Below are 23,801 nucleotides of genomic sequence, written 5' to 3' on the forward strand. Positions count from 1 at the left end.
CTTACTGATTTTTGCTTTTGTTGTTTGAATCAAGGTTTTCTGTTACTTGAAACCAAAAGCTTTGTAAATTATAAGTTCTCACTATTCTTATTCATATTTCTGCTATATTATTCATTGCTCTTCATCACAACTATTTATTCTGAGGTTATCTTCCCAACTAGACTATTAGCTCATTGCCTTAGGTTTGTCTTATTTATCTTTTTTTTTTTTAAAGATTTTATTTATTTATTTGAGAAAGAGAGAGAGAGAATGAGAGAGAGAGAGAGCACATGAGAAGGGGGAGGGTCAGAGGGAGAAGCAGACTCCCTGCCAAGCAGAGAGCCCTATGCGGGACTTGATCCCGGGACTCCAAGATCATGACCTGAGCCGAAGGCAGTCGCTTAACCAACTGAGCCACCCAGGCGCCCTGTCTTATTTATCTTAATCTTTCTAGTTTCTAACAATGCCTGACACAGGGAAGTAAATATTTGTTGACTGTGTGACTAGTTCTGCCTAAGTACAGGGATTAAGGGGCTTATATGAAACACAGTTTGGGGGCACCTGGGTGGCTCAGTTGGTTAAGCGGCTACCTTCAGCTCAGGTCATGATCCCAGGACCCTGCGTTGGGCTCCCTGCTCAGCGGGGAGCCTGCTTCTCCTTCTCCCTCTGCCCCTCCCCCCCAGGACTCTCTCTCTCTCTCAAATAAATAAATAAAATCTTAAAAAAAAAAAGAAACACAGTTTGTATCCTTAAAACGTAAAGGAAACTACATTGCAGTTAATCCTTTGAAAAAAGAAATATATTTGAGAGTAACCACATGAAACATCCAAAGCAGAATAAGACATATTCTGTGGTGATCATTTGTGACTGTACCCATATTTTTTTCCTAGTCACTTAGACTCTAGAACATTTTTTAAAACTTTTTGTTTTGGGACACCCGGGTGGCTCAGTCACTTAAGCATCTGCCTTTGGCTCAGGTCATGATCTCGGGGTCCTGGGATCAAGTCCCACATCGGGCTCCTTGCTCAGCAGAGAGCCTGTTTCTCCCTCTGCCTGTCCCTGCTGCTTGTGCGCTCTCTCTCTGACAAATAAATAAATAAAATCTTAAAAAATAAATAAATAAAACTTGTTTTCATCTAATTTTAGATGTACAGATGAATTGCAAAACAGTATAGACTTCCTATTTATCCTTTACTCATTTACCTCTGTTAACATCTTACATGACTATGATACATTTGTCAAAACTAAAATATTAACATTGGTACAATGCAACTCATTGAAGTACAGACTTTATTTGAATTTCCTGTTTTTCCACTAATGTCCTCTTTCTGTCCCAGGATCCAGTTCAAGATACCATGTTGTCTTTGGTTGTCATGATTCTTATCTCTCACTTATGATCTATGATCTTTGACTTTTATGACCTGTAACATCTTTGAATAGTATAGGCCAGGTATTTACAAATGTCCCTCAATTTTTATCTAGAGATTTATTGTTCCAGTTTTTTCCCTTTCTTCTTTCCTGATGTCTAAAGCTTTCCAGAAATTCTTTTTATTTTTTATTTTATTTATTTTTTTAAAGCTCTTATTCATTTATTTAAGAGAGAGAGAGAGCACAAGCAGGGGGAGCAGCAGAGGGAGAGAAAGAAGCAGGCTTCCTGCTGAGCAGGGAGCCTGATATGGGGCTTGATCCCAGGACCCTGAGGTCATGACCTGAGCCGAAGGCAGCCATTTAGCCAACTGAGCCACCAAGGCACCCTATTTTTAATTTTTTTTAAGTAAACTCTACCCCCAATGTGGCACTTGAACTCACGACCCCAAGATCAAGAGTCACATTCTCTACTGACTAAGCCAGCCAGCGCCCCTCTAGAATTCTTGTGTAGTAAAAATAATGCCTTACAAATGTAGGACATTTTATGGTTTACAAACCAACATCAGTACATTCCTTTGGTGATTCTCACCTCCACCCGGAGAGGTGACTCAGAAAGAATGTTTCTCCTCCTATACAGGATGGCCTTCAGAGAAAGCTGCTGGAAGGAACAGGCTGAAAGCACCACTAGCATGTGCTGGAATGAAGCCTGGACATGAGGTCAGTCAATTGGACCAGGCCTGAAGGGAATTGGGCTTGAACTTGTGAGGCATCCTCCCAGGGTCAGTTTCCTGACCTCCATGGGTCCCCATGGTTTCTAAAATCCTCCATTAGCTATGTATTTCATTTACCTCACTAATATTACACTCTCTTCACACTAAGAATCAATAGCTAATGATAAAACCCAAAAGTTGCCTTTCAGAGATAGCTTTTTTTAAAAAAAAATATTTATTTATTTATTTTAGAGAGAGAGTGTGCATGAGGAAGTGAACGGGGGTGGGGCAGAGGGAAAGGGAGAGGGAAAGAATCTCAAGCAGACTCCCCTCTGAGCACAGAGCCCAAGGTGGGGCTCGATCTAATGACCCTGAGATCATGACCAGAGCCGAAATTAAGAGTTGGTTATGTTTAACCAACTGAGTCACCCAGGCGTCCCTCAGAGATGGCTTTTTACTGGACTTTCCTCTTTCTTAGGAGCATATAGACAAAGGAAGCACAACAAAGCCCTTTACCTTTGCCTTTCTCTGGGCAAGGTCCTCTTCAAAAGGCTGATGAGGTATATGGGCACCAACTCGTCCCATCAGCCGAAATTACTTCTTTTTTCTTTTTCTTTTTTTTTAAAGATTTTATTTATTCATTTGTCAGAGAGAAAGCAAGCACAAGCCGGGGGAGCAACAGGCTGAGGGAGAAGCAGGCTCCCCGCTGAGCTAAGAGCCCAGGGCAGGACTCGATCTCAGGGCCCAGGGATCATGACCTGAGCCGAAGGCAGATGCTTAACTGACAGAGCCACTCAGGCATCTCTCTTTTTCTTTTTTTAAAGTTTTTTGTTTGTTTGTTTGTTTTTTGGTAATCTCTACACCCAACATAGGGCTCGAACCCCTGACCCCAAGATCAAGAATTGCATGCTTCTCCAACTGAGCCAGCCAGGCGCCCCCCGCCTAAGTTACTTCTTGATGAATTAACCTCTTGGGAGCTACGTTCCTTGTTTCCAGGAAAACCAAGGTGCATTAGTGACGGCAGCAGAGATGAATAAACCAGTAATGCACTATTTTCAGACTGAGGTACAGTTACAGAACTCCGCCAGGTGTGTTTGGGGAGAAGGGAGAAGCTGGGGAAAAGGGCGGATAGGTATAGGAAGAAGTAACTACAAGGGGAAAGCTTAAGGACAAGTAAAAAGAAGCTCACCCATTCATGAATATTTATTGGGTACTTTCTAAGTATCAGGCTCTGTGGTAGATTTTGGAGATACACAGAAAAAGGTAGACCATGGACTTTGTTTTCAGGGAGTTTATAATCTACTTAAGAAATGGACAAGAGGGGTGCCTGGGTGGCTCAGTTGGTTAAGCGTCTGCCTTTGGCTCAGGTCATGATCCCAAGGTCCTGGGATTGAGTCGCTCATCAGGCTTCCTGTTTCCCCTGCTTGTGCGCTTGCGCTCTTTCTTTCTTTCTTTTCCTTTTTTTTTAAGATTTTATTTATTTATTTGACAGAGACAGAGACAGTGAGAGCAGGAACACAAGCAGCAGGAGCAGGAGAGGGAGAAGCAGGCCTCCCACCGAGGAGGGAGCCTGATGTGGGGCTCGACCCCAGGACCCTGGGATCATGACCTGAGCCGAAGGCAGACGCTTAATGACTGAGCCACCCAGGCGCCCTCTCTCTTTCTTTCTGACAAATAAATAAATTAAAAAAAAAAAGAAAAAGAAATGGACAAGAAACAAATAATTAGTTAATCATAATTGTAACAAATGCTTAAAAATAAAGTGTGCAGTGCACCAAATGACCAGAAGGTAGCAGGACAGGGTTCTCCATCTGGGCTAGAATAGTGGTGAATTAATAATAGATACCTGGGTTCAACCAGGCAGTTTTGGGGAGTTTTGACTAGCTGTTGGGAGACCACTGTGAAAATTGTTGTTATAGTCCAGGGTTAGAAACAAAGCCAAGGAAATCTGAACATCTACAGTCAAGTGAGGCTCATCTCTGGAATAATCTGAATAGAAATAGAACTGGCTGGGTGTTAGGTTGACGGGTTTCTGTGGACTGGCCAGCCTGCAGTTGGACGTGTCTTCTGAGCTCTGCCCTGCCTATTTCCACCAGTGGGACACCGCAGTCCCATGAAGCACTCTGACTGCTCCCCTTCATCCTGGGTCCACAGTGGCTGGTGAGCGCTGTCCCAGCACCACCGTTCCTCACCCGTGCATTCCCCAATCAGACACTATTCACAGAGGCCTAGCATGTGGCAGGCCTCATAACAGTCTGTGAAGACAGTACAGAGCTGCACAAGGCAAGGAGCATACCATCTCATTTAGAGCTTCCCAAACATTCTTGTTTCAGAGCACCCTTAAGCCCAAAGAAATTCCTATCAGTCCCCTTTGTTTAGAAGTTAGGTCCAAACAACTTAATGAGCATTTATATCTGAATAACTGCATAGCTTTTTGAAGATATACCTATAAATTAAAAGAAAATGTAATATTTTTATTTCATTCTAGGATGGGTATGCCTGTTGGGCACTACACAACTTCTCAAACTTTGAAATCAGATTGGACACCACCCCTCATTTCCTGTTCCACAGTGATTTTTGTGTGGTTCTAGCTTTTTATCACAACTGTTGAAAACCCAGCTTTGCAAAGATATGTAGTAGAAAGAAATGTCAAATCTTGACTTATCTCTACTCACAGGCAAGATGTCAGACAGATGACCTGTTTCCTCAAATATTTAAAATATCCTGCTGTAAATATCCTGTAAGGGCACTGTGGTACCCCAACATCTATATCTTGATTTAGCAACAGATCTCTGCTTTAAAATGTCTAAACCCACTGCAGGGCTTCTCAGACTGAGAGCACTTATATATGTGTCCAATAATGTATATATCTTCACACTAATGAAAGCCAGAGGACTCAGGATCAGTTTCTTCTGCACTTTGTGGCAGACTAGTCACATATACTTCCTGGAACAGCACTCTGCCCTTGATATGGGTGACCCGAAAGGGCTTCAACTAGACAAATACAATAGAGGATCATATTTTCTGAACTGCAAATCTGGATACAAAGGTGGGTGAACTTATAAAGACGAAGACTGTTACAGGGCCCTGCCCTAGGAATTCTGGACACCTGGTCACCACCCATGAAAAACCCCAGTGCAGGATTAACCTCCAAGTCCACGGTCAGCTAGGTCTCCTAGAGGCTGCAGAAATTCCTAATTTCCCCTATGCCTGCCTGCCTGCAGCCTGCCTTAGGAGAAATTAAGGTGGAACTAGAAGCATGCCTAAAAGACTACCTGGCATCAATCTCAAAATAAAACCACCAGTTATTTTACCAGCAAAACGAGTTTACTTGGCAATAGCAGAGGAACTGCAAGTTGGGACAAACTATGGCAAACCACAGGCAAGTCTAAAGAAACAAAGGGAAGTTCAATTTTTATTAGGTTTTAGGGAAAATTTGGGAGGTTTGTTTTGAACAAAAGTTCACTGTAGAAGAATTTGAGGTTTGTCATTGGTTGCAAGCAGTGGTTAGCACATTGCTGGGGCAGAGAGGGATCTTCCTATGTCTTAAAAGAAGGATGTGAAAAGTGTCCTCTCTTGTCAAGATAATTCGTATCTTCCTTCCTCCTGCTGGTTATACGGGCTGCAAGGAGTGGTACTTGCATGAAAGCTTTCCTTTCAGGGCTTCATTTTAAACGAGGTGTCCTTTACTCATTTTCACACTGGTAGAGACTTCTACAAAACTCCACTGTCCCTCCCAGGCCACCTTTTACACACACAGATGGGTTATCTCACTTGAGGAGTCTGGCAAATAGCTTTAGTTAAAAAACATCTGGGGGAGGGGCGCCTGGGTGGCTCAGTTGGTTAAGCATCTGCCTTCCACTCAGGTCATGATCCCAGGGTCCTGGGATTGGCCTGCATCGGGCTCCCTGCTCAGTGGAAAGTCTGCTTCTCTCTCTCTCTCCCTGTGCCCCTCCACCCTGCTCATGCTCTCTTCCTGTCTCTCTCTCAAATAAATAAATAAAATCTTAAAAACAAAAAAAAATCTGGGGGAGGGGGAAGACTCTTGAAACACTCTAGTACATTTCTAAAATAGGTTATTTATTTTAAGTAGGCTCCACACCCAGCATGGAGCCCAACATGGGGCTTGACCTCACAACCCAGAGATCAAGATCTGAGCTGAGATCAAGAGTCAGAGGCTCAACGACTAAGCCATCCAGGTGCCCCTAAAATACGTTTATTTTACTGATTCTTGAAAAGTGGAACTGAGTGGTTAAGCATACAACTCTTGATTTCAGCTCAGGTCATGATCCCATGTTCAAGAGATGGAGCCCTGCATGGGAGGGGGGGGGCGGGAGAGGGGTGGCGGTGGTGGTGGTCCACGCTCAGCAGAGAGTCTGCATGAGATTCTCTCTCTCTCTCTTCCTCTGCCTCTTCCCCCCTCTAAAATAAATAAATAAATCTTAAAAAAAAACAAAACAGAAGTGGAACTGAGGTTGGAAGTACCCGAAGAGTTCATCAGTAGGCAAATGGATAAGGAAGATAAGGTGTGTGCGCGCGCATGCGCGCGCACACAGGAATATTATGCAGCCATAAGAAAGGACGAGATCGTGACATTTATGACAACACACATAAAGAGTATTACGCTAAATGAAATAAGACTAAGACAAATACCATATGATTTCATTCATATGTGGAGTCTAAAAGAAAATAAAACAATTAGGCAAATAAAAAAGCAGAATCGAACCTATAAACACAGAGAACAAACTCATTGTTGCCAGAGGGGGTAGGGAGTAGGTGAGCAAAATGGGTGAAGGGGCGGGAGATACAGGTTTCCAGCTATGAAATGAATCAGTCACAGGAATAAAAGGCACAGCATAAGGAATACAGTCAATGATATTATAATAGTGTTGTATGGTGACAGATGGTAGCTACACTCGTGGTGAACATAGCACGTTTAAACGTGTTGAATCACTATGTTGTACACCTGAAACGAATGCAACGTTGTGTGCCAATACAAAACTCAAATACAAAAATTAGTAATAAAAAATTTGGTTGTCCTGCACAAAGAGGTTGAAATTATGCATCTTAGCTTTTTGTTGTCTGTGATAATTCCACAAACTGCTGCAATCCCACCTTGTTCCAAGACTTAATACAAAAATATTTAAATCACTGTCTCTCTCTCTCTCTCTCTCACACACACACACACACACAGAGTGGAACTAAAGGAGTTTTCTCCAGTGATGAAAATGTTCCATATTTTCATAGGGGTGTGAATAACAGAGGTGGACAATCAGGAAAAACTCATTCAACTGTGGAGAAATGCATAGAAAAATGACAGTAAAAATTATCGGTAGAAACTAACTGGTCAATACAGGAGTGTTCATTGTACAATTCTTTCAATTCGGGGGCATGTTTTAAAATGTCCATGATATGTACACCTGAAACTAATATAACACTGTATGTTAACTATACTGGAATTAAAATTAAAAAACAATAAAAAATAAAAATGAAAAATAAAAACTCCTTGCTCAATCAAGGTAAAAAAAATGCACATCCAATGATCCATTCATTATTCTCCTGGGCATATACTCAACAGAAATGCATAAACATAAATCAAGAGGCATGTATTTTAAATCTTACAGTGGCATCATTCATACTGAGCAGAGTTCTATTGGCAAAATGAGTAATATTTATTCACAGATACAAGAATTGGAGGAAAAATCCCATTCATGTCCTTAAGAAATAAATGTCAAAGATAATTTTGCTTTTTATGTTAATAATTATACATCAAATTATGTAATGACTTATGTTTTGATCATTTCCCAATTCAGGAGGAAAGAAAATTTTTAAATAAAAAAGTAAAATGTCCATGATAAAATGTTAGAAATTTTTAAATTAAAAAATTAAAGATTTATTTTTTTGACAGAGAGAGCGCTCGAGAGCACAAGCAAGGGGAATGGCAGGCAGAGGCGAGGGAGAGGCGAGGGAGAGGCGAGGGAGAGGCGAGGGAGAGGCGAGGGAGAGGCAGACTCCCCACAGAGCAGGGGGAGCCCACGTGGGACTCGATCTCAGGACCCCGGGATCACGATCTGAGCCGAAGGCAGTCGCTTAACCAACTGAGCCACCCAGGCACCACAACATTTATTTTTAAAAAATTTAACTTGGAGCTCCTGGGTGGCTCAATCAATTAAGCCTCTGACTCTTGATTTCAGCTCAAGTCTGGGGTTGGTGAGTTCAAGCCCTGCATGGTGCTGGGGGTGGAGACTACTTTTAAAAAAGTCTTTTTTTTTAAAGATTTTATTTATTTATTTGAGAGAGAGAGAGAGAGAGAGAGAGAATGCTTACACGCTCCAGTGGGAGAGGCAGAGGGAGAGGGAGCGAGAGTCCTAAGCAGACTCTCTGCTCAGGGGGAGCTGATGAGGGAGGGGCTCAAGCTCACCACCCTGAGATCGGGACCTCAGCAAAAACCAAGAGTCCAACGTACTTAACCGATTGTGCCACCCAGAGCTAGAGCCCGACCCCCCGAAAAAAAAAAAAAGCCTTAAAAAAATAAAAATAAAATTTAATTTTACACGTAAGATATGTTCATTACATTGTATATTAATGTTACCGCAAACAAAACACCAGAACTAAGGAGGGGATGGGTTAAAAACAAAATACAAGTAAAATAGTACAAATCTGTTGGATCACTGATTTGGTTGTTCTGAGTAGAAAATTCTTTAAGTTGGTAACTGTTTCTGTAGAATCATCGGTAAGTAACTTGGGCCCAGGCAGCTATGGAGGGAGGGGCCTGCTTCCTTCCTAAACAATCTTTTCTCACCTGGGACCCGTCTGCCTCTTCCTACCCAGGAGGCTGAGTCAGAAAACGCGCGGGCGGTTTGCGCTTGCCTGCGCACCGCGACCAGCGGAACCTAACCTCCAGGCGGCTGGGTATGCCCGGTCCAATCCCCGCACAGCCCCGTCTGCCAGCACGCCGACCGAGCGCCCCTCGGGACCGAACACCGCGCGGCTCCCTGCCTTGTGCTCCGCCCTGCGCTCCGTCCCGCCCCACCCGCATTCTGCTCCGCCCCTCCCGGGTGGCGCCCCGCCCAGATTTCGCCCCGCCCCGCCCTGCCACGACGGAGCTCGCCTGGGCCTGTAGGGACCGTTTTCTGACTCAGCCAGAGGGGCTCTGGCTCTGGGTGGCACAGCTCCGCCCTCCGTTCCGCCCCGCCCTGCGCGCCGTGCTCCTCCCGGATTGCCCCGCCCCGTGAGCCCAGCTCAGCCGCGACCCGGTTCGTCTAACCTGTGCGGTCGGCTTGGGCATGGTGGACGCGAACCTGGGCAGGCAGATGCAGGGCGCTGTGGCCGACCCCGCCCTCGGCCCGGTTACGCGGCAGGTCAGCGGCCGCGCCGCCCCAGCCGCAGTCCCGAGCGGCCCCGAGCGCGGGCAGCTCCTGGCCGCAGCAGTAGCCGAGCTGCCTGTGCTGGACGCCAACGCGAGGCAGGTGCCGTTCGGCGCGCTGTTTCGGGAGCGTCGGGCTGTCGTAGTCTTCGTGCGGGTGAGCGCGGGCAGCGGGGCGGCCCGGAGTAGGGACTCTGCCGGCAGGCTGGGATGGAGGTTGCTTCTACAGCTTCGGCTAGGGGGACATTGGGTCCTTCGAAAGGCCCAAGGCCCGAGAGTGCGGTCCAGCTGGGCCTGGCCCTTCCCATTGCCTTCCACTAGAGGCTTCCGGAATGCGAACAGCTCCTCTCGCTTCCTTTAATAGGAATGGAAAAACAGCCCGCCAAGCCAAGTCCATTTTCCCAGCAAACGAGGAGGCCTAAGGGAGTGGCCCAATTTTAACGCATCTCGGGCACCCTTCGCGCCTTTTTCTACCCGCTGTGAGTGGCATTAATTAGCGTCACGCGTAACGAAGTACTTGGTCTTTAATGAACCCTGAGGGTATTAGTCGCTAACTTGTCCTTTTTGTCGTGTTGGGATTTCAGCATTTCCTGTGTTACATTTGCAAGGAATACGTAGAAGATCTGGCCAAAATCCCCAAGAGTTTTTTACAAGTAAGTTTCCTGAGAGTGAGCAGCAGCGTGCCCTGCTTCAGGGCGACCTTGTGAAAGTCACCTGTCATTTCTAAGAAGCCCGGTGGGATGAGGTGCAGAGTACGACACCTCTCCAGAACAGACCCTCGCAAACCCTGATTATCACCTTCCTACACATCTCTCCAACACCTTCAAAAAAGAGACGTTAGAGATCTATTTCTGTCCTACTTTATTCGCTACTGCCTGCTTATAAACGTACTAACTATAATAATTTCAATGTTAGTAACCTATTTGTAAATGTTGAATCATAATGACCAAAAGCACGGATGCTAGAAATTATTAATATTTTATTTCCCTTATTTTTTTAATAAGAACACTCCAAATAGTTGTTCATTATAGGAAAATACTAATATATCTTAAAGGTTAAAATTTGTATTTGTTAGGATGTGCCTTCCACATTCCTGTGACAACCACATACATATGTTCTTTTTCAGGCACATATACATTTGTTCCCATGTGAGCTTTTGAGTGAAGGAATTGGGCAACCTTTGTAAAACTAAGATCTGTTTTCATCAGGCCTTATTAATTGGGATGTGAAAAAATGAAACTGATTAACCCTACTTCAATAATTTTTATTATTTTTTAGTGTACGTCTTTGGGGGGAGCATAGAGAATTTTTTTGAGAATTATTGACTACATTATTTTGAAGTTCTTAGCAAGAGATCAACTGAATTAACTGAACATTTTAGCATACATTGCTTTACTTTGACTCACACAATTTTGCTGTTTATTCCATTCTTCTAGAAGCCTATAGGTGGCATTAGAATGGAACAAAAGAGTTGGACAAGGGGAAGTTTTATAAAATATATGTAAGTTCTGGTAATATGTACCTGTCCCTTTTTTCTCCTAAAGGAAGCAGATGTCACCCTAATAGTGATTGGACAGTCATCCTACCATCATATCGAGGTAAATATATCGGCAATTGAGAAGCTAACAAATTAAATCTATTTCAGACATAAAAATTATTTATTTGAACCACTAAGTGTAGGTTAAATTTGCTAAAATAAAGGTAGGTTATCATTACTTTTCTCTCATTTTTACTTATACAAATTCCAAATATCTTTTTTTAGCCTTTCTGCAAACTGACTGGGTATTCTCATGAAATCTATGTTGATCCTGAGAGAGAAATTTATAAAAAATTGGGAATGAAAAGAGGTGAAGAAATTGCCTCCTCAGGTAAGACATGACACGTCTCATCAGAAAACGCTAATGGTACATTTGCACATTTCTGTATGTATGCATAGGGAAACAAATGGTAAATTCATAAATCAGCCTGCTTTTTATGATTCCAGACTCTCAAAGATTCATTTCTTGGGTGTAATGACATAGAAGGCTATTTGCAAAGTACTAAATGAGTGAAAAAAGCAAATTGCAGAACAGTGTTTTTAGTATGATTCTCTTTTTGTGGAAATAAAAACCATTTTCATAAAGATCAGGAGTACCTGTGTGTGTGTGTGTGTGTGTGTGTAATAAAAAAGGTTTTAGGGGTGCCTGGGTGGCTCAGTCGTTGAGCGTCTGCCTTCAGCTCAGGTCATGATCCCAGGGTCCTGGGATCGAGCCCCCGCATCGGGCTCCCTGCTCGGCGGGAAGCCTGCTTCTCCCTCTCCCACTCCCCCTGCTTGTGTTCCCTCTCTCTCTGTGTCTCTCTCTGTCAAATAAATAAATAAATAAATAAAATCTTTAAAAAAAAGGTTTTAAAAGATATTGTCATGCTTACCCCAAGGTATGGAAGTTAGAAAAGTGGCCTTTGTATTTTTAACAATGAGTACATTTTACTTTCGTAATTAAGTGAAAAATAATATTGCTTGAGTCAATATATTTTCTTAGCTCAACACCATGGCTTTGAATACTCTGTTCTTTAATTGATGAAATCTTAGTTTTCATTTGAAGCCCAACTCAAAAGGGCTCTTAAAAGCCCCTCCTGCAGAAGTTATTCCTTCCCTCATTGTACCCGAATAGCCCCTTGTACTTATCATGTACTCTACCAGTGCACTTAAGGTGTCCAGACAGCAGTTAGTTGAAGAGTTTGAGGTTTTGTCTTTATGTGGTCCACATTCCCTGCCTTTAATGCAGTTCTTTGTAATTTAACAGAGCTTCGTCAGCTTTAGGTGAACTGTTTCTGTATTAAGTAGAAAGAATGGCTTCTGAAATGCCAGTTGAGAGAACTCAAACTCAAATCATTCATTCTCAACAAATATTGTTGAGCTCCTGTCTGTAATCTCCACTTGGTTGGATGCTCCCAAGAGGACAGTGATAAACAGCTCCCTGCCATCCTAAAACTCATACTCTATTCTGGGAGACAAAAGCAAACAGCTGATTACAATACAATTTAAGGGCTTGTAATAGAGAACATGTACTAGGAATACCTATGCCGGAAATAACGAGGGGAGAGAAGAATCTCTGAAGGCTTTACAGAGGAGGTGTCATCTAAGCCCACTCTTAAAGGAGTTAGCTGGGTGAAGTGAGGCTGGGGAAGGGTGCTGCTGACCGAAAGTAGCACATGCAAAGGCACACAGGCATGAAAAACTGTGACTCTTGGACAAGTGCAGGTCCCTGTGTCAGGCTGGAGTCTAGCCAATTGGGGACTTGGTGTGAGCCAAGGGACAGGTTGTGGCTAATTCGGGCCGAGTCTGGGGTGACATGCCAAGGAGTTTGGATTTGTTCTGGAGGAGTGGGGGTGTCATACAAGCATTTGAAGTGATGAAGTCATAGTCCTGTGTCCAGCGTGGATGAGTAATTATCCCTTTACTGATGTGTTTAAGGAAAGCAACCTAAACTTTATTAAAACTAATGATGAGCTAGCGTAAACACAGAGTGTGCTCTTTCCTTTTTCTCCTTGGTATAGGAAATTGCAGTGTATACATTGTGAGCCTTACTTCTTGGTAGACTGTTTTCTGTGTTGTAACAGTCCCAGCTGTGCGAGTTGATTATCATTTAGCACTTTAGATCTAAACTGTGAGTTTCACCTTAGTAACACCTCATGGTTCATCGGTTCATCACACAATAAAAATACAGAATTGCAAAGAAAACAGTTGAATTCTAAACAAAATATATGCTTATAATTATTAGAGAAGGTATATTCAAATCTTTTAACTCCTGTGACCTGTGTGAAAATACTGTATTTCCAGAATTAGATTGTGTTTGTGGCAAAGATTGTTAAATTTTAGGTCATGGAATCTCCTTCAATTGAATTTCTGAAATTTCAGAAATATTAAATGACCCCTTCTTTGGACATGAAGAGATAATTTGGGTTTCTGAATATTTATTTTAGACATAGAATCCTAGAAAACAGTAAAATTTAGTCTTTTACTCATGTTTCTAAGGTAATGGGCCTGTATTTGTTTCTTGGTGAAATAAATGTCCATCATAATAGAAACATGAAAGAAATAGAAGAGTCAGAGAGAGGAAAGGAAATGATAGGTACCTGGAAATACTAAGGATTCAGGCAGGTTAAAGGCAGCATAACCATCAAAATAAAAAGCCAGAAGCAAGACGTAACAGGCAGGGATAGGGGAAAGATAAGTTACGAGAAGGGTGAAGAGGGTGGGTCCCTTTGCTCAGAGGGAGCAGAAGTGAAGTATTAGTCCATGTGGGAAAGGAGATGGAAAAACTGACAGCCAAGGGGAGCTGGGGAGGCGCTGGATTAGCTGCTGTCACAGACAGCTCCCCAAGTCTCAGCGGCACAGCACGGGAGAGGTTAGTTCTTCTGTTAATTTCAAGATGGCGTATCTATTCAGATGCCTTTCCTCCAAGCAGCAGTACAGCAGGGACCCGGGGGGAAGGACCCCGGCCCCTTTCATCTTGTGGCTCTGTCATTTTCATCCCGGGGCTTCCAGGAATGTAGAAGGAACATAGAGGTTTTAAGGAGCTGGCCGGGAAGTGGCCCGTATCATTTTACTCATGGGTTAGAACATAGTCACATGGCCATAACGAACTGCTGGGAAGACTGGAAATGTAGTTCATCTGTGGGCCCAGAAAGAGGAAATGGGTTTTGAGGAGCATATACTGGTCTGTGCCACAGTGTTTCTTGAAAAGGAGTGTAGTTACGTATTAGTAGGTGAGAAATTAAACAGAGGATAAATGATGTATTAAAAGGGAAAGCATTAAGGGCACCTGGCTGGCTCAGTACGGCATGTGACTCTTGATCTTGGGGTTGTGAGTTGGAGCCCCATGTTGGGTATGGAGATTACTTAAAATCTTTAAAAAAAAAAATGGTGGGGGAAAGCAGTCAGTTTGAGAAGTCTGTAGCGGACATTTTTCTGTGGCAGATGATTGGGGTATATCATCACTTCTTTAAAGTAGTAGTTCTCAAGCAGGGTACATTTGGTGTTATCTGGAGACACTTTTGGTTTGTCATCACATGGTGAAGGTACTGCGGCATCTAGTGGGTATGCAGGACAGTGATGCTGCTAACCACCCTGCATTGCACTGGATGAAGACTTACGTGGTCCAAAATGTCAATAGGGAAAGGCTGAGAAACCTTTGTTTGAAGCAAGAAAAGAAGACAAGTTGGAAGTAAGATAACACAAGAAAAAATATTTCAAGGGTGATGGGCAAAAATGGATGAAGGGGAGTGGGAGATACCAGCTTCCAGTTATGGAATGAGTAAGTCACGGGGATGAAAGGCACAGCACAGGGACTACAGTCAATGATACTGTAATAGCCTTGTATGGTGACAGGTGGCAGCTACACCTGTAGTGAGCCTAGCCCAAGTACAGAGCTGCGGCATCACCACATTATACAGCAGTGTATGTTGTGTCAACTATACCTCAAAAAAAAGAATGTGTTATAGAAGCACTAACGTTATCTTCTGATATCTAATTGAATATAAAATGATAATATCTAAAGACAATTCCCAATATTTCAGGAAAGAGCCCCCATATAAAATCAAATATACTCTCAGGAAGCATTCGGAGCCTGTGGAGGGCAGTGACTGGCCCTCTTTTTGATTTTCAAGGAGACCCTGCCCAGCAAGGTGGAACCCTCATCTTAGGTCCAGGTAAGCGTCAAAGCCCAGATCCAGTGGCACACTTTTTGTGCTTTTTAGAAGTTAGAAGGCCACAGTTTCTTCATAAAATAGACACCAGGTAAAAATGGCAATTTGACATTGTAACAGTCACAATTCTGTGCTTATAGGGGTCACCTTTGTTTTCAAACGCTTCTGTGTATTTTGGCGTCTGTTTATTGCATGTAATGTGCCCATCATCCTGTGCCTGAGTGATTTCAGGTATTTGGGATAGGAAAGTCAGTGGTGGTTTGGTCAATTGTATATGTCTATAAAACTGTTTAAAAAGTTCATGGAAGAGGGGCGCCTGGGTGGGTCAGCCACTTGTGCACCAGATACTTGATTTCAGCTCAGGTCATGATCTCAGGGTCCTGGGATTGAGCCCCGTGTCAGGCTCCATGTTCAGCGGGGAGTCTGCTTGTCTCCCTCTCCTTCTGCCCCTCCCCACCTCTCTAAAATAAATAAATAAATCTTTAAAAAAAAAAAGTTCATGGAAGAGAGGGGCACCTAGGTGGCTCAGTTGGTTAAGCGTCAGATGCTTGATTTTAGCTCAGGTCATGATCTCAGGGTCGTGAGATCGAGCCCTGTATGGGCTGCACTCAGCAGGGAGTTTGCTCGAGATCCTCTCTGTTTCTTTCCCTTCCCTTCTGCCCACGCTCGAGTGCTCTCTCTCTAAAATAAATAAATCTTTAAAAAAAAAAAGTTCATGGAAGTGAACATTTCCACATAGAACAAAGTGTTGACCCTTTTTTTTCTTTTTTCTTTTTTTTCTCAATAGAAGAATCAATCTAGTTACTTATATCTAACAAGGCTAGAAGACTTGCTCAGTGTCAGAAAGCAAGTCAGCTCCAGGGACAGCTCATTCAGTAACAATTACTATAAGCCACATAGTTTTAATAGCTTTATTGATCACTTTGGGCCACCTGAAATTTCTTTGGCTCCACACTGCTAAATGGTTCAGTGTTAGATCTCTACCATGGTCAAGTATTGTAGTCAGGGACAGCCACTTTTACAGTGTAAATCACTAAATTGTAAATAGATTTTCTTGGTTCTTCTTCCTCTTGAAAATTGTCCACATTAGCGAGCATAGCTTCTAGGAGTTATAAAATTAACATTTACTTTAATAAACTCCACATGTCTAAAAGTCTTTAGAAGGAGGCTTTTGACCAAGCATTATGGCTTTTTGGCTTTCTGCAGCTGGAGCACTTTAGCTAGCTAAAACCTGTAATTTAATCTCTCTTTCCCTCTCTTGTGAATTTACACCAGTTAGACTAGAAAAAAAGAGAAGCCCTGTTTTATGAGAATGAGTCCTCTAGATTAGCCCTGAATGACCTTGAGCCATATTTTTGGATGGCTTGTTTCCATCTTCAGACCCGGTTTGAGTCCCTAATCTCCATGTCTCAGCATCTGACCACATGTTCAGGTGTGTAAGGGTGACCAAGCACACAGCATCATTTGTGTGCCAAGTTGGGAACATAATTGAGTAAGTGAGGAGTATGTAAGGAGAATATCTTGATACTACCTGCTGGAAGAAATGTAGCTCCTCTAAGGAAAGAGCTGGGTATACTTATTTATAGAAACCTTTCATGGTTAAACCTGTATTGCATTTTGCCTTTTTGATAATAAGCCAATTTATGATATTAAATCTACAGTGATTACTGTAGATTACTGATGCCTCCTTTTTTTAAAGATTTTATTAATTTGACAGCACGAGCAGGGGGAGTGGCGGGCAGAGGGAGAAGCAGGCTCCCCACTGAGCAAGGAGCCTGATGCAGGACTTGATCCCAGGACCCTGGGATCATGACCTGAGCCAAAGGCAGATGCTTAACCGACTGAGCCACCCAGGTGCCCAAAAACATGCCTCTTATAATATTTACTTAATCTTATGTTTTAAGTTAGAATTCTGGTCTTGAGTCCAAGAATCAAAGAAAAGACCCTAGACCTATAAATTATGACACTTTAATTTGAGCAGATAAAAGGATTGTGGATGTCTAAGTGTATTGTAACTGACTGTCTCAATGCCCTGATTTTTCAGCCTCTTTTGGTCTAGGATTATAATGCTGATAACCTATTAAATCAGTGTTTGGTAGTGAATTTTTTTTTTTGAAGCAAGTGATTTATTCCATTATTAAATTTAAGAAACAGATGTGATTTTCCAGCTTGATATTTATGCTAGTTCCATATTCTGCCTGTTTGACAGGATATTTTATTTAATTACATCTAATAAAACCTAACAGAGGTTATAATTTAAGAATCTTTCCCCTTGGATCTCATAAAACATTAAGTATCACACTTATTTAACCCTAATCCATGTCATGCTTTATTACCTTAATTAAAAATTATTAGGGCATTATATAGAGAATATTATGAACTCCAGGCAGTCATTTTTTCCCTTTAGACTAATTAAAAGTTGAAAAGATTCCTTGATTCTAATAAGCAATAAATCTAATGAATCTATATGCCTACCTTTGCCTTTTATTCTCTTCTAGGTAACAACATCCATTTTATACACCGTGATAAAAATAGGTTGGATCACAAACCCATCAACTCTGTTTTACAGCTTGTAGGAGTTCAGCATGTGGACTTTACAAGCAGACCTTCAGTTATCCATGTGTAATGGCATAGACTGTTGTCACTTTCAAATGGACCCTTGGGGTAGGACCTGAAATGTTCAGAGTTGGGTGTCCTTGTGCAGTGTCTAACTTGTTGGCGTGTCCCAGCCTTTGAGGAGTTATGAAAACATGAAAAGACCACGTACCAGTCATTGCATGCTGGGAGGCGTTAGTTGTCAAAAATATGATCTCTATTTATAATTCTATAGCTTTTAAAGTTTTATTTATATAAAACTTTAAAAGCTATAAAATTAGAAATACCATTCTATATTTTGCATTATGGTATATCCATTCAGTGAAACTTTCTGTTGGCCATTAAAATAATAAATTCTTTTGAAGAACATAAATGGAAAGGTAAGCAACTCACCATCATTTTATCCAGGAAAAAAGCAGGATATCAAATTCTGTAAATAATATAATCATATTTTTATATGTTTATATTTTTGTATGCTTAGGAAAAAATATAGGAAAGAAACACACCAGAATATTGCCAGTAGGTACCTCTATGTGGTAGGATTACAGGTGTCTTTATTTTCTTTTCCACGCTTTTCTTTATCTCCGAACTATTCTATAATGAGCATGATTCATTTTTTTGGCCAGGAAAAATTCTTTAAATTTATATGAAGAATATATTCCTACATAACAAGTTCCGCAAAGTTGCATTTATATAGGCTGCTGTCCATGTTTCTATCCTCACTGCTTTACTCAGAGGAAATATGGTAAACCAAACCTTCTGCATAGCCTGTGTCCAAAGCACCTTGTACCACACACCCACTACCCATTTCACTAGGATTTCTGTGGGGAGGAGTAGGAGAAAAAAATGTCTTATGTATTTAAGATATGTATTTAAAATACGCTTCAGTATGCTTTTTGAAAGTATTTTAAGAATTGTTTAAACTAAAAAAAAAACTTTGTAACTTAAATGTACACTGGTTTGGTTGCCATATTGCTTTTATTTAGTGTATTGTCATCTTCTATTTCTCTAGAATCTTAATAGGTTTATAGTTGTGAAGAAATTCTGATGAAAAGTACAGTAAGAGCAAATGTTGGTAATTATTAGCAAGTATATACTGCTTTGAACTTACAAACTTTTATATCAAGCATATGAGGTCACACACAAATATATTTCAAGTATCCACATATTTTAATGTATGTGTATATATACATAAACAATCATTTTTTAATCAATAAAAATGAAATTTCTCATGAAATTTAAAATTAAGCAATTTTGTGCTATTTTTTTATAGTAAGGAAGGACTGGTGACCCAGATCCCTTTGCTGATTTTAGACTTACAACTGCTGAATAATAGCTTACACAAAACTTCATATATTTATAAACGTATAGTACATTTACCTAAGATACATAAATGTTCTTTATGTAGCTTCAGGGAGATAACAGTTAGACAAAGTGCAGTGGTAAATTGCCGACCCAAACAAACATATTTAATACAAAAAAAGATTTCTGTTGTTTAAAGATTTTTATTTATGTATGTATGTATGTATTTATTTATTTATTATTTGCCGGGGGGAAGGGAGGAGAGGGAGAGGGACAAGTAGATTCTGCCCTGAGCACAGAGCCTGGTGAGGGACTCAATCGCACAACCCCAAAATTGTGACCTGAGCAGAAATCAAGAGTTGGGTGCCTAACCGACTGAGCTACCCAGGCACCCCAATACAAAAATTATTTCTCATAGGCACTGTGAAATATATAAACATGCTCTGTACCCAATAATGTACTAGACTCAAAATTTTGTAAAATCTTCCTACAATAAATACAGAGCAATACTATTCAAAGAATAGTATCTAGCACTTTCATCATGCTAATTATTTGCCAGGTAGTATTCCAAGTGCTTAACATACATTAGCTCTATAGAATTGACATCATCATCATGCCCATTCCACAGAGAAGAAACATCTTTTTTTTAAGCTGAACTTTCAGTAAGAAAGTGAGGAAATCACCAGGGCCAAAAGCAGAAGTATAAACAACGCTGATGACCATGCCCTGAAGCTGTTGGTTGCTCTGAGGTTTGTCCTCATCCCAGGAATGTTCCTTAGCCAACTCAAAGGCCTTGTGCAGTAGAGAATTAAAACTAAGACCACCACATAAAGACCTATGCCTGAGACCTGAGACTTCCTAGGGCTTCTAAGAGCTACAGCTGCACCACAGTCAGATCCATCCATATGCTCACCAACTTGTTTCTATATTTTTTTTAGATGTTTGTTTATTTTAAGTAATCTCTACATCCAACATGGGGCTCAAACTCACAACTGGAGATCAAAAATCTCATGCTCTACTGACCCAGCCAGCTGCCCCTATTATTTTTTTTTTAATATAATGGCCATTCTAATAGGCATGCAGTCGTATCTTACTGTAGTTTTGACAAAATTTACCAATTTTTAAACATGTATATACAATAAACAAAGAAAAAATATCTATGAGCTGATGTTGAGTAAAAATTTTTTTTTAATTTTTTTTTTATTTATTTATTCATGAGAGACAGAGAGAGAGAGAGGCAGAGGGAGAAGCAGGCTCCCCACCGAGCAGGGAGCCTGATGCGGGACTCGATCCCAGGACTCTGGGATCATGACCTGAGCCGAAGGCAGACACTTAACCATCTGAGCCACCCAGGCGCCCGAGTAAAAATTTTTTTAAGTAAGCTCCATGCCCCATGGGGAGCCCCATACAGGACTCAATCTCACAACCTTGAGATTGAGACTTGAGCCGAGATCAAGAGTCTGATGCTTAACTGACTGAGCCACCCAGGTGTCCCTGAATAATATTTTTTTAAAAAAACAAGCATGACACCCTGGACTTTCTATGTTGTTCACCATTAAGCAGACATTAGAAATGTTTGAAGTGTGGGCGCCTGGGTGGCTCAGTTGGTTAAGCAACTGCCTTCGGCTCAGGTCATGATCCTGGAGTCCTGGGATTGGGTCCCGCATCGGGCTCCCTGCTCAGCGGGGAGTCTGCTTCTCCCTCTGACCCTCTTCCCTCTCGTGCACTCTATCTCTCATTCTCTCTCTCTCAAATAAATAAATAAAATCTTTAAAAAAAAAAAAAAAGAAATGTTTGAAGTGTTAAAGAACTGCTTTTGTAAATCGACCTGTGTTGTCCTCACTGATAATGAACATTTTTTAAAAATGGGTCCTATATGTTTTGATTTAAGTTGGAAATTTTAGAGTTTAATGAATGGTATGCCAAAAACAATAATTTTGAAGCTTTTAGCAAATCATATGACTGGAAACAAATCTTACAAATGGGAAGACATTGAAATCTGGCTTTTTTTTTTTTAAAGATTTTATTTATTTATCTGACAAAGAGTGAGAGAGAGCACAAGCAGGAAGAGTGGCAGGCAGAGGGAGAAGTAGGCTCCCCACTGAGCAAGGAGCCTGATGCGGGACTCGATCCCAGGACCTATGACCTGAGCCGAAGGCAGACACTTAACCAACTGAGCCACCCAGGTGTCCCTGTGGCATAAAGTTTTAAGAAGTATATATTGTTTAAGGATACCTACATATGTCTGACAGTTTTAAAGAAAGGCAAGGCAGTGATAAATAGCAAATTAAGGAGAATGAATATCTTTGGGGGAATGAAGGTAGAGGTGATTAGAGTGTACAGAAATGGTGTTTGGCTGGGTTGGCAAAATTTAATTTAAGTGATGTAGTTGGGTACATGGGTATCTGATCCATCATTCTTTGTACCTTTTGTATTCGCACACATATACACACATATAAATAGATCATAGCCTGTTTTGTAGATGTATTAATTGGGTTGTACCTTATATTATTGTCCAATAATTGCCTTTACAGCATAAATATTTTATATATTTGTTTTATTTTTTTAAGATTATTTGAGACAGAGCGATAGCAGAGAGCACGAGGTGTGGGGGCATGGGTAGGGGGCGGGGAGGTGGGGAAGGGCAGAGGGAGAGGGAGAAGCAGGCTCCCTGTTGAGCAGGGAGCCCACTTCTCGGCTCAATCCCAGGACTCTGGGATTACGACCTGAGCCAAAGGCAGACGCTTAACTGACTGAGCCACCCAGGTGCCCTGACCATTTTACATTTATACACAGAAAGTGGAAAAGCAATTTTTACACCTTCAAAACATGTAGCTTTACTAAGCTGTACATTCAGTTCCCGCCTAGAACAGCAACACAGCGGTGTCGTTCTTGTTTGGGGTCTGTGCTGCAGTACTGCCTTACAGGTGATGTGGTCTGATAATGAGAGAAAAGATGTTTTACAGGGCTAATTATGTGTTAGGTATTATGGGAGATTTAAATGGCAGATACAGCAGAATCTTTGCCTTTAATCATTCAGAATATATTTAAGGAGGGCAGGAAGAGTATCAGGGCAGCTAACAAAATAGGTAGTAAATGATAAACAGCCCTTTGCAGGGTGCAGAAAACCTTACAGTGATTTGAATGTCTTGGAGGGGAAGGCAGGAGATTGGAATGCTCGGAGGTTTGCACATGAATTTTTAAAAGCAGCTCACAAGAAGCACAAGTGTAATTAGCCTTATTCATCATGATGAGGTATTTGATCAAAGCTCTTATGGAAATAAAACTTGTTTCTAGAAAATTATTTTTAATATTACGCCAATCTTCTTATATGCCATTTTTAAAAATAGGTAAGCACTCAGAGTATTAAGATTTCTTTAGAAATCATTCCATCTCTGTTACTTAACTTTACTCTGAGAGCAACCTCTAATCACTGACATTTCCAGACATTGACTCCTAAAGACTTAAAATGCCACATGTGAATGTATTTACTAACTTGATATAAATAAAGAATAGCTTCAAAATTCCAAGAACATGCATACATCTCTCATAAGCACAACATTCATCATTCTTTCTGCTTATACCAGTATACTTTCCTCTCCATTTTTCTAGACTATAAGCTCATATTTTGATATTTTGTTGCCCATGTCCGTATTGGCAAGTATGAGGGCCTCCTGTGAATTAATGCTGTGTGCCACACAAGAGGAATATAAAGCAAAATAAAATGCTTTCGAAAATGTATTGGAGGATTAACAAGTCAGGAAACAACAGATGTTGGTGAAGATGCAGAGAAAGGGAAATCCTCTTACACTGTTGGTGGGAATGCAAGCTGGTGCAGCCACTCTGGAAAACAGTATGGAGGCTTCTCAAAAAGTTGAAAATAGAACTACCCTATGACCCAGCAATTGCACAACTAGTTATTTATCCAAATGATACAAAAACAGTGATTTGAAGGGGCACATGCACCCCGATGTTTATAGCAGCACTATCCATAATAGCCAAACTATGGAAAGAGCCCAAATGTCCATTGACTGATGAATGGATAAAAAAGAGGTGGTATCTATACACAATGGAATATACTCAGCCATCAAAAAGTATGAAATCTTGCCATTTGCAACAACATGAATGGAGCTAGAGAGTATAATGCTAAGTGAATAAATCAATCAGAGAAAGACATACCATATGATCTCGCTCATATGTGGAATTTAAGAAACAAAACAGATGAACATAGGGGAAGGGAAGGAAAAATAAAATAAGATAAAAACAGAGAGGGAGGCAAACCATAAGAGACTCTTAACTAAGGAACAAACTGAGGGCTGCTGGAGGGGAGGTGGGTGGAGTGTGGGGTAAATGGGTGATGGGCATTAAGGAAGGCCTTTGTTATAATGAGCACTGGGTGTTATATACAAGTGATGAATCACATTCTACCCCTGAAACTAATGCTAAAACAAGCAAACAAGCAAAAAACCAAAAAAAAAGTATTGGAGGGGCACCTGGCAGGCTTGTCAGTAGAGCATGTGACTCTTGATCTCAAGGTTGTAAGTTTGAACCTCATGTTGGATGTAGAGATTACTTAAAATTGAAAAAAAATAAATATATTGGAGGCATTTTTCCAAAAACAAACAGATGGACAACGGGTATATGATGAGATGATCAACATCACTGATCATCAGGGAGATGCAAATCAAAACCACAATCAGGTATCACCTCACCTCTGTCAGAATGGCTAAAATAAACAAGACAAGAAATAACAAGTGTTGCTGGCAAGGATGTGGAGAAAAGGGAACTCTCAA

General features: G+C 41.3%; 1 protein-coding gene across 4 annotated transcripts; it reads left to right on the forward strand.

Moving 5' to 3' along the window:
* Positions 1-9,173: 9,173 nt before the first annotated feature.
* PRXL2C (peroxiredoxin like 2C) lies at positions 9,174-19,267 on the forward strand. 4 transcript variants are annotated; one of them, XM_027614881.2, is made up of 6 exons: positions 9,174-9,580; positions 10,008-10,076; positions 10,968-11,021; positions 11,186-11,291; positions 15,073-15,114; positions 17,610-19,267. In XM_027614881.2, exons 1-6 carry the CDS (start codon positions 9,344-9,346, stop codon positions 17,735-17,737), a joined length of 636 nt encoding a protein of 211 aa, XP_027470682.1. In that variant the 5' UTR covers positions 9,174-9,343; the 3' UTR covers positions 17,738-19,267. The 4 variants fall into 4 exon arrangements, with proteins under 4 accessions (XP_027470682.1, XP_027470683.1, XP_027470681.1 ...); XM_027614879.2 differs by having other exon boundaries at positions 9,182-9,580; positions 14,983-15,114; positions 17,610-19,261; XM_027614882.2 differs by lacking the exon at positions 15,073-15,114 and having other exon boundaries at positions 9,175-9,580; positions 17,610-19,266.
* Positions 19,268-23,801: the final 4,534 nt, after the last annotated feature.

Source organism: Zalophus californianus, chromosome 13 (assembly GCF_009762305.2).
Source record: "Zalophus californianus isolate mZalCal1 chromosome 13, mZalCal1.pri.v2, whole genome shotgun sequence".
Taxonomy (NCBI): domain Eukaryota; kingdom Metazoa; phylum Chordata; class Mammalia; order Carnivora; family Otariidae; genus Zalophus; species Zalophus californianus.

Excerpts from the sequence above, each read along its gene's own strand:
- PRXL2C (XM_027614879.2), top strand. The coding sequence starts at position 9,344 with ATGGTGGACGCGAACCTGGGCAGGCAGATGCAGGGCGCTGTGGCCGAC. Across the intron at positions 10,077-10,967 it reads TCCCCAAGAGTTTTTTACAA|GAAGCAGATGTCACCCTAAT; the intron begins GTAAGTTTCCTG and ends TTTCTCCTAAAG. Across the intron at positions 11,022-11,185 it reads CATCCTACCATCATATCGAG|CCTTTCTGCAAACTGACTGG; the intron begins GTAAATATATCG and ends ATCTTTTTTTAG.